Source organism: Microtus pennsylvanicus, chromosome 5, assembly GCF_037038515.1.
Source record: "Microtus pennsylvanicus isolate mMicPen1 chromosome 5, mMicPen1.hap1, whole genome shotgun sequence".
Taxonomy (NCBI): domain Eukaryota; kingdom Metazoa; phylum Chordata; class Mammalia; order Rodentia; family Cricetidae; genus Microtus; species Microtus pennsylvanicus.
This window is the reverse complement of record NC_134583.1, coordinates 83,316,738-83,327,731: the sequence shown is the minus strand read 5'-3', so window position 1 is coordinate 83,327,731 and position 10,994 is coordinate 83,316,738. Positions and strand designations below refer to the sequence as shown.

General features: G+C 44.9%; 1 protein-coding gene across 1 annotated transcript; it reads left to right on the top strand.

Annotated features, from left to right (window-relative positions):
• The first annotated feature begins 232 nt into the window (after positions 1-232).
• On the top strand, positions 233-10,630 carry LOC142851362 (uncharacterized). Its single transcript, XM_075975220.1, has 3 exons — positions 233-389; positions 9,894-10,220; positions 10,266-10,630. Exons 1-3 carry the CDS (start codon positions 233-235, stop codon positions 10,628-10,630), a joined length of 849 nt encoding a protein of 282 aa, XP_075831335.1.
• Positions 10,631-10,994: the final 364 nt, after the last annotated feature.

Below are 10,994 nucleotides of genomic sequence, written 5' to 3'. Positions count from 1 at the left end.
TGATCTAGGCAACACAAGACAATCCCATATAGGGGAGGAATGAGCATTAGGGGGAAGGAGGAAAGAGAGTCACAGCCAGGGAAGGACACAACAGGGAAGTGACCATATGCAGTCTCACACCTGACCCTGGGCAGGAATATAAAGGGCCCAGGCTCAGGAGGCTCCACACTTTCACACTTCCCTCTACTCCTGCATCTCTGACCTACTCCATCCTCAACCCAACACCAGAACCATGAGCTGCTGTGGCTGTTCTGGAGGCTGTGGCTCCAGCTGTGGGGGCTGTGGCTCCTGCTGCTGCAAACCTGTGTGCTGTTGTGTGCCTGCCTGTTCCTGCTCCAGCTGTGGAGGCTGCAAGGGTGGCTGTGGATCCTGTGGGGGCTGTGGCTCCTGTGGGGGCTGCAAGGGAGGCTGTGGTTCCTGTGGGGGCTGCAAGGGAGGCTGTGGTTCCTGTGGGGGCTGCAAAGGAGGTTGTAGCTCCTGTGGGGGCTGTGGTTCCTGTGGGGGCTGCAAGGGAGGCTGTGGTTCCTGTGGGGGCTGCAAAGGAGGTTGTAGCTCCTGTGGGGGCTGCAAGCCCTGCTGCTGTCAATCCAGCTGCTGCAAACCCTGCTGCTCTTCAGGCTGTGGGTCCTGCTGTCAGTCCAGCTGCTGCAAGCCCTGCTGCTCTTCAGGCTGTGGGTCCTGCTGTCAATCCAGCTGCTGCAAGCCCTGCTGCTCTTCAGGCTGTGGGTCCTGCTGCCAGTCCAGCTGCTGCAAACCCTGCTGCTCTTCAGGCTGTGGGTCCTGCTGCCAGTCCAGCTGCTGCAAGCCCTGCTGCTCTTCAGGCTGTGGGTCCTGCTGCCAGTCCAGCTGCTGCAAGCCCTGCTGCTCTTCAGGCTGCGGGTCCTGCTGCCAGTCCAGCTGCTGCAAACCCTGCTGCTCTTCAGGATGTGGGTCCTGCTGTCAATCCAGCTGCTGTAAGCCCTGCTGCTGTGGGCCCGTGTGCTGTCAGTGCAAGATCTGATGTACTGGTCACAGGCTTCATGAGATTTCCCTCAACCACAACTAGGGAGGTTCCTGATTTCATTGTTCCCTGACTACTTCCTGATCCTGTGGTCTTCTAACATTCTCCTCTGCAGCACCACAAGCCACCCATCTGTTTCATTCTTCTGGATAAAGTATACATTCCAACCCTCAGGCATGTCTCTGCTCTATGCTAGTCTCTACTTCTGTTCTTGTCTACCTCTTCCACTCGTCTCATGCACATAACTCCATTCCTGTGATCCGTTAAATATGTCCGGGGGAACAAGCCCCTACCCTCACCCGAACTTATTCTTCCTGCTTCTATGATAGTCAGTTCTTCCCAGCATGGCTTCCTTCCTGGGGCAGTGAGGGAGGTTTCTACCTTTGCCTGTTAAAATCAAATTAAATTCCAATTTAATAAAGTTACTGTTCACTACAGACAGTTCTGTCCATGGTGTGTGTTCTAGTTTTTCTGTTACTGTGATAAATTTCTCTGAGCAAAAGGAACTTGGAAAGGATTTATTTGGCTTACACTTCCAGGTCACAGACCGCCATTAAAGGAAGTGCAGGAACTCAAGAAGGAACCTGAAGCAGAAACCATGGAGGAAGGCAGCTTGCTGGCTTGATCACAGTATCATGCTCACTAGCTTCCCTATACAGGCGAGGACAGCCTGCCTAGGGAATGGTGCTGCCTCTGAAAGTCTGGGCCCTCCGACATCAGTAATAATCAAGACAATCCCCCACCGATGCACCCAAAGGCCAATCTCATCTGGGCAGTCCTTCAAATGATTCCTTTCTCAGGTGACTCTAGGCCATGTCAAATTGACAGTTAAAGCCGACTATGACACTGTGGTTATCTTTTCTCCGCCCCTTTTGTTTGCATCAGAGTACATTTCAGAGTTTGATTCACTCCAGGAAATCTATACCCAGTCAACAGGTGCACAGCACACACCATCCACACATGTCCTCAATCCGGAGACATCCAATGCTCTCATACGGTCTTAGTAGAGAACCTAGGTAACATTGTGGAAGGGGGAACTGGGGTGGGAATGCATCTTTATACAGCCTCTGAGAAGCCCACAGGATTCCTTCACAGACTACTGCCCTGCAGATTTACTTCCTGGGGCTGACAGGTATTTGGACTGCCAGGGTTCAGGAACATTGTCTCATCCAGAGCCCCTGGATGAGCTGTAGGTGAGTGAAGCTGATCATCAGGACACATAGCAGCCACTCTTATGTCTAAATAGAAAATAGGATGCCCGCCAGATCTGCTCACCTCTGCCAGATAATAAAACCCTAACTGGGATGCAGTCATGAAGGTTTGCCTATATTTAAGGTCCTATATTGGTCTGTTCCATGTAACTAGCACAAAACACAAGGCTAGCTTGTCCAAGAAGTGTTGACATATACTTTGGTTGTAGGACATGGAGAAGTCAAGCAAGAACTCAGCTGAAAATACTCCCTGCTGGCTAGCCCTCATAGTGCTAGATGATGCTATGTAGGTGGCTAGGAGAGAATCACAATCAGTGGTTTACCCTGTTTGAGCCTTATGCACAATACTACTAGCCTGCCAGCAAAGATGTAGCTACTAGGGCAATAGCAACATGATTCTCTGGAGGCAGCCAACAGCCTCCTTATTGGATTTGAGGTCCCCTATATAATAAGGTACTCATATCTAGCACTGTAAAGTTGGTCAAAGTTAATAGTTAGGGAGGTCATAGGACCTCATGGGGAAGCTGCTGCTACTATTTCACTACATGAACATAATGCATTCATCAGATTGCCTTCTGGATATATTTATGTCTATGGATTAGTGCTACTGTCAGCTTTCAGAGAAGCTTTTTTGTGCAGAGATCCATAATTGGTCAAAGTTCTGGGCATCCATGACTGTTGAATGCTCAACCCTCAATGGGACATTTAGATCATCTCCTCAAAGGCTCAGAGAACACTGAAGAAGAGGGGGAGAAAGAATACACAATCGGGGGGGGGAGTGGTATGAAATGCTGCCTCAGTGCATGAAATCACTTGCACTTTTGAACCCTCAGCTGCTGTGTTTAACTATATGAGATCTGCACATAATTGGGTCTTTTATCTCTCTGTCATGGGAAGAGGGGCTTACAAGACCCCCATCTCTCCTCGATGGCATATAGACAGTTAATGTTGACTTGGAGAGGGAGAGACATTTTCTTCAATTGTGTAGCTACTGTTAAGATGTCCATGATCTTGTAAATAATCCATCACTGATTCTCCTATAAGCCACCCAAACTAAACTCATGGTTCACCCCCCTCCAAATGGTGCCCACATGCAATACTTATTTTTTATCAAGTCTATTTCCCTTTCTTTGTAGTCCTGTCCCCCTTACACTCCTGGTGACCTACCCTGACACTTTCATGTTTTAGGGAGATGATCCTGCATGTGGACAACTGTTGTGTAGCTTGTTCTGTTTGAGGGGCCCCTGGCAATCAGACCAGGATCTATCCCTGGTACATGATCTGGCTTTTTGGAACCCATTCCCTATGATTCGATGCCTTGCTCAGCTTTGCTGTCATGGGGATGGGCTTGGTCCTGCCTCAACTTAATGTGCCAGGTTTTGTTGACTCCCCATGGAAGGCCTTACCCTTTCAATAGAGTAGAGAGGTGTGGGTTGGAAAGGAGGAAGAGTGAGAAGGGGAACTATGGGTAAAAGGAATAAAAAATTTTTAAAAAATGATGTTGATTCTCAACATAGAAGATTTGATGGACTCTGCAAATATATACTAGAATTAACAAACAAATTTAAGGTCAATTTAGAGAAATCAATGTTAGAAGCAAAGAATGATATTAAAAAATGTGCTTTTACCCTCACCGCACTAGTATGAAAAGCATGTACATGAATTTAGCAAAATCTCCCATTTATTTCTGCAAATAATACTTCAAAACAATGCTAAAGAAAACACAAAAAAAAGAAGACAGAGCCGGGCAGTGGTGGCACATGCCTTTAATCCCAGCACTCGGGAAGCAGAGGCAGGCAGATCTCTGTGAGTTCGAGGCCAGCCTGGTCTACAGAGGAAGTTCCAAGATAGGCTCCAAAGCTACTGAGAAACCCTGTCTCGAAAAACAAGAAGGAGGAGGAGGAGGAGGAGGAGAAGGAGGAGGAGGAGGAGGAGGAGGAGGAGGAAGAGGAAGAAGAAGAAGAAGAAGAAGAAGAAGAAGAAGAAGAAGAAGAAGAAGAAGAAGAAGAAGAAGAAGAAGAAGAAGACAGAGAGTATGACATGACTATGGACCAGTATACATAATACTCTCTATTCTTCTATAAATTTTGTGTCATTCAAATTAAAGGCCAAGCAAACGTTTTTGTAAAAATTGTAAAACTGATGGAGCCATGCAGGGAAGAAGGGAAGGCAGTTCAATAAATGAGATTAGATATAGGTTACCCACGTGGGAGACAGCTAAGAAAAACATGTTGAAGGCCTAACATAATGCTAAGCAATCTTTTGAGGAAAACTTACAACTTGGAAGTAGCCTAAAGTTTCTTATATAGGGCATAAAAAGATTGAACCATGGGGCTGGAGAGATGGCTCACCAATTAAGAGTACTAGGGACTCTTTCAGGAGACCTGGATACAATTGCCAGCACCTACATGGTTGCTGAAACTTTAGTTGAAGGCAATCTAATGTCTTATTCTCATCTCTGAGGACACTGCATACATGTGGTGCACAGACACATATCCAGGCAAAACAACCACATACATGAAATAATAAAATACATATTTAAAAAAGACTGAGTCGTAAAAATTGATAAATTATTTCTGTGATAGGCTGCTTTATGCTGCTGTGATTAACACCATGGCCAAAACCAGCCTGGGGAAGAAAGGGAATATTATCTTACAGCTTTAGTCCATCATTAAAAGAAATCAGGGTAGGAACTCAGGGCAGGAACCTGGAGCAGGGGCAAAACAGAGGCCATGGTGGAGTGCTACTTACAGGTTTACTCTCCATGGCTTGCTCAACCTGCTTTTTTATACTGCCCAGAACCACAGCCCCAGGGATGGCACCACCCACAACAGGATGGATCTTCCCAAGTACCAAGAAAGAAAATGCTCCAAAGACATAGCCACACCAGTCTGGGAGAATCAGTTCTTCAGTTGAGGTTCCTTTTTCCCAGGTATGTCAAGTTCCCTGCTGAAGCTAAGTATAATATCCAATTTTTTTAAAAAAAAAAAGTATTCTTTAAACAAAAAGTTAAAAGGTCCAGTATATGTGAACAGATATTTAGTGTCAGTTACCATCAGGGAATTTAAAGGCATGAGAGCCCACTGATACCTGTTAGAATCAGGAATTAAGAAAAATCACAATAGCAAATATTGACAAGGATGTGGATCCACTGAAGCTCAACTCTCTAGCTGTTATAGAGGTACAACCTACTGGAACATTGAAATAGTCTGGCTATTTCATTTCATGTATGTTTAAAAGAGAAATGAGAGGAGAGTATGCTTAGGGACAATGGTCTTGTACTCTGTAAAGATTTGTCACTTGTGTTGGCTTAATAAGAAGCTGATCGGCCAGTAGATAGGCAGAAATTATAGGCAGGGCAACCAGAATAGAAGAATTCTGGAAAGAGGAAAGGCTCAGTTTATTGTTGTTACTCAGATGCAGAGGAAGCAAAATGAGAATGCCACATGGCTAACACAGACAAGGGTAATGGGTTAATGTAAAATGTAAGAGTTAGTTAATAAGAAAGCCTAAGCTAATAGACCAACTGACATGGGATTCCCCTCTGTATGCTGTGAATACCATTGGCTAATAAAGGAAATAGCTTGGCCTGATAGGGTAGAACACAGCTAGGTCGGGAAAACTAAACTGAATGTAGGGAGAAAGGAGGCAGAGCCAGGGAGAAGCCATGTAGCCCAGACAGAGAGAGACGCCAGAACTTTAGCTGGTAAGACACAGCCACGTGGCAATACACAGATTAATGGAGATATCTTAAATTAAGATATAAGTGTTAACCAATGAGAAGCAAGAGCTAATAGGCCAAGCAGTATTTTAAATAATATAGTTTCTGTGTGATTATTTCAGGTCTGAGCTTCAGGAGGCCAGGAATCAAACAAGTGGCCTTATTAGAACAGATAACCAGTTTGTAATAAATGTAAACCTCTGTGGGTTTCTCTGGAGCTGAATGGCTGTGGGACCAGGTGGGACAGAATCTACTGTCAACAAATGGTTCCAGTGTGGCCAACTACATTCATATAAAAGCTGAGAGAGCTTGGAAAGGAATTCTAGACACAAAAGAACAGAGCTAAGCAAGGCTTCTTGGTAGCAGCATTTTTTCAGATGAGCTCTGTTTGTTAGAGGCAACTGAGTTTTTTTTTTAAGAGAGGCTTCCTGACTCAGCTTCAGCTGCAAAAACCTTGCAGCACTTTTAAGAGGGGCCCCCCACAAAATACTTAAATGGTGTTTATGAATAGCCTAAAGGATGCTTCTTGGTGGTGGCAAGGACCTTGAAACTCCATAGAGTTCTGGCAATAAACAGGGCTCATACCAGTATCTCCACCATGAAGCTAAACTCTGAGAAAGCTAAGGAATTGGGTGGGTCCAGCTGTCAAAGCAACAGCTTTAATCCTTGCCATATCACTTAGAAAATTAAAGACTCATGTGGTCAGAAAAAAAGAGATATACAGTAAAGACAAATTCAAGACGAATAAAAACTCTAAATGGTTTAGAGTGGGTTTTAAAATATATGTAGGCTTGGGAGAGAAAAAAAAAGAATAAAGTCCTTAAAATAAAAACGTAAAAGTGTAGTTGGGTGTGGTGGCACACACCTATAATCCCAGCACTTGGGAACCAGAGGCAGGTGGATCTCTATGAATTCAAGTGCAGTCTGGTCTACAGAGTGAGTTCCAGGACAACCAAAGATACACAAAGAAACCCTGTCTCAAAAAAACAAAAATTAAAAATAAAAATAAAGGAAATAGTTTAAAATAAAGCCACATAATGATGGAAAATATACAGAGTATCTGGATACTGTAAATTACTGTGTTGTCTTTGAAGTGTTTGATGGCAAGGGAAGGAGCAACAGCTGTTGAAAGACATTTGATTATAAATGCTGCTGGATTAATCCAACATATACATTTTGAAAATGCCTTGACTTCAAAATTTAAGTTAAAAGATATGTTACTTTGGAGAAGAGGTTTTGCTTTTATTTCCACAGGAAATGAGAGGCTGTGGACTTATTCTGGGGTAAGAAAAATCAGGTTTGACCAAAAAAGACACCCTAAAAAAATCTCTGATAGGAGCAGATGGCCTACATGATCCAACGTTTCAGAGGACCTCTGTTGGAGTTTCTTCTGAATCCTACATCCAGAATAGCCTCAAGACTGTTGGCTGAGATGATAAAGCCTCACAGAATTTTCCATTCAGTATTTGACTATAATCTTAAATTTTCTTTGGGTCTCCATAGATTGTCATTTCCCCCATGTTGACAGGGATTTCTGTCCTGCCCAGTGCCACAGTCATTCAGCCTCAAAGAAACACACAGAGAGCTATATTAATCATAAAATGGTTGGCCTATTAGCTCGGGCTTCTTATTAACTCTTTCTTACATCTTAAATAACCCCATAATAATTCTTGTCTGTGTTAGCCACGTGGCTTGGTATCTTTTAACAGTGAGGCATTCTCATCTTGCTTACTCTGTGTCTTGATTCCTCTGTGCTGACTGCAGACAGACTCTTTCCTCTTCCCAGAAATCTCCTGTTCTCATCTTCCCACCTCTACTTCCTGCCAAGTTGCCCCATGTATAAGTCCAAGAGATCTAGTTTCAAGAAAATGGGGGGGGGGGAGTGCTGTGAAACAATGGTCTGTACACTGTCACTTGTATTATTTTGATAAAATTCTCATTGGCCATTAGCCAGGCAAGAAGTGTAAGTGTGGCAACCAGGCAGGAAGTAGAGGTAGGGCAACCAAGACGGAAGTAGAAGGAGGGCAACCAGGCAGGAAGTAGAGGCAGTTAATGAGAACAGGAGAATTGTGGGAAGAGGAAGCAGCCAGTGTGCAGTTGAAACCCAGACACAGAAGAAGCAAGATGAGATTACATCACTAATAAAAGGTACCAAGCCATGTGGCCTAAACAGAAAAGAATTAGGGGCTAATTTAAGATGTTATAAGAGTTAATAAGAAACTGACCTAATAGCCAACCAGTTTATAATTAATGGAAGCCTCTGTGTGTCTCTTTGGGACTGAAAGGCAACAGGACCAGGTAGGACAGAAACCTCTGTCAACAGAGACTATATATCCACAAAGCATATATATACATACATATATATATATATAAAAACACATATGTGTGTATGTATATATGTATAGTAGATTTATTAATTTTCCAAAAAGTGGAAACAACATAAATGCCATTAAAAGGTGAGTGAAGAAATGCAGTCAACAGTGGAATATTACTCAACAGTACAAAGAAAGAAAGGAATTATACATGCCAGCACAGTTTCATCTCAGATAGACTGTACTGAAGAAATGGATCTGGCACGAAAGAACTGAGACATTGTGTGAGAGTCACTCAAGGTTAAGGATCCTATTATGATGGGAAGAAAATTGACAGAGCCAAGGAGAGTGAGTGATGGTACAAGAGGTGCACGGCCAATGACGGAGCACGGAGCAAATGTCAGAATCACAGACTGTGCATGTACAGGGAACAAATACCACACAGTACACATCAAAGTCAGTGACAGAAAGAGATGGACAGATGCCTGATAGACAGAAGGTACATGCATATGTGATAGATAGATAGATAGATAGATAGATAGATAGATGATAGTTACATAGATAGATAGATGATAGATAGATAGATAGATAGATAGATAGATAGATAGATAGATAGATAGATGATAGTTACATAGATAGATAGATGATAGATAGATAGATAGATAGATAGATAGATAGATAGATAGATAGATAGATGATAGTCACTGCGCATTATTAGATGCTCATTACAACAACATTCCATCTCCAAATGTCAAACTCTGTATAACTGAGATTAATCATCTGTATAATAATATAATAATCTGTATAATATAACTGAGTTGTATAATCTGATAACTACAGAACTACAGTACAACTTGGTCTCAGAAACACACAGTTCTGGGGTCCATCTCAGTGTCACGGGCTGATACGGGGTTGTCACTGGTTCCTCTGGAAGCTCTGGAGGAAAAACTATTCCTTGCCTCTTTCAGTTCCTCAGAGCTGTCACTAGTCCTTGGTATGAGATCCCATCAGCTTGGGACTTCAAGACCCTCTGATTTATCTGCACATCTTTGTCTTCCCTTGGTGTCATATCTCTTTCGAGAAAGTTCATGTGAGTTCATCCAGATAACTAACGATCACCTCCCAGTGTAATGATCTCAGTTTACTCAGATCTATAAAGCCTCTAATTCGATGAAACAATATGAGTTTTAAAGGTGCCATGACAGAGGTGTCATGTCTAAGGTCACTAATGGCTCTCAAAGGTAAACCTAGGGAGACAAATCCAAATAGAAAAGGTATAAAAGAACCTGGACATGAAAGTGTCACCACCTAGTCACATGAAGTCAGCGAACAGCAGGTGACAATCATCCAGGAAGCAGACAACAAGGTTAATGCAAACAAGGAAGAGAATAAATTTGGAAACCTAAGAAAATTCACTAGTGCATGCAGTCAGCAGAAAGCCAGGGAAATGGGCACAACAAACAAAACCACAGCATCAAGGAAATAGCCTGAAGGTACAAGGAAGTGACCAGGAGCCCAGCAACACCCAGGCAGGAATATAAAGGCTCAGGAGGCTCCAGACTTTCACACATCCCTCTACTCCTGCATCTCTGACCTACTCCATCCTCAACCCAACATCAGAACCATGAGCTGCTGTGGCTGTTCTGGAGGCTGTGGCTCCAGCTGTGGGGGCTGTGGCTCCTGCTGCTGCAAGCCTGTGTGCTGCTGTGTGCCTGCCTGTTCCTGCTCCAGCTGTGGAGGCTGCAAGGGAGGCTGTGGTTCCTGTGGGGGCTGTGGCTCCTGTGGGGGCTGCAAGGGAGGCTGTGGTTCCTGTGGGGGCTGCAAAGGAGGTTGTAGCTCCTGTGGGGGCTGTGGTTCCTGTGGGGGCTGCAAGGGAGGCTGTGGTTCCTGTGGGGGCTGTGGCTCCTGTGGGGGCTGCAAGGGAGGCTGTGGTTCCTGTGGGGGCTGTGGTTCCTGTGGAGGCTGCAAGGGAGGCTGTAGCTCCTGTGGGGGCTGTGGTTCCTGTGGAGGCTGCAAGGGAGGCTGTAGCTCCTGTGGGGGCTGTGATTCCTGTGGAGGATGCAAGTCCAGCTGTTGTCAGTCCAGCTGCTGCAAGCCCTGCTGCTGCCAGTCAAGCTGCTGCAAGCCCTGCTGCTCTTCAGGATGTGGGTCCTGCTGTCAGTCCAGCTGCTGCAAGCCCTGCTGCTCTTCAGGCTGTGGGTCCTGCTGCCAGTCCAGCTGCTGCAAACCCTGCTGCTCTTCAGGCTGCGGGTCCTGCTGTCAGTCCAGCTGCTGCAAGCCCTGCTGCTCTTCAGGCTGTGGGTCCTGTTGCCAGTCCAGCTGCTGCAAGCCCTGCTGCTGCCAGTCCAGCTGTTGTGCTCCTGTGTGCTGCCAGTGCAAGATCTGAGATATCTGACTCCTAGCTGTCAGCTGGGGTAGGGTAGGGTGGAGCTGGCTCTTCTCCTCGTGCACAGAGCAGATGTCATCTTGTGTCTCTGGAAGTCTCTTTCTCTTGAATTTGACTTTCTTTACAGCTCAGCCCCGGGTTTTAAGATAATAGAGGACACAAGACTTTCTAACATTTATTGGTCACTGTCCACTCCTCCCAGAAGATGATGGATGCTAAGGGTCTGTAGCACCGGGTGAAGGCCACCTGTGTGTGCCTTCTTAGAAGCTGAGAGCAACACACTAACCACTTTACACCATGTCTTCCTGCCAGCATGGTCCACACTGGCTCCCCCTTCACTCCAGTTTCATACCTGTCTATTAGA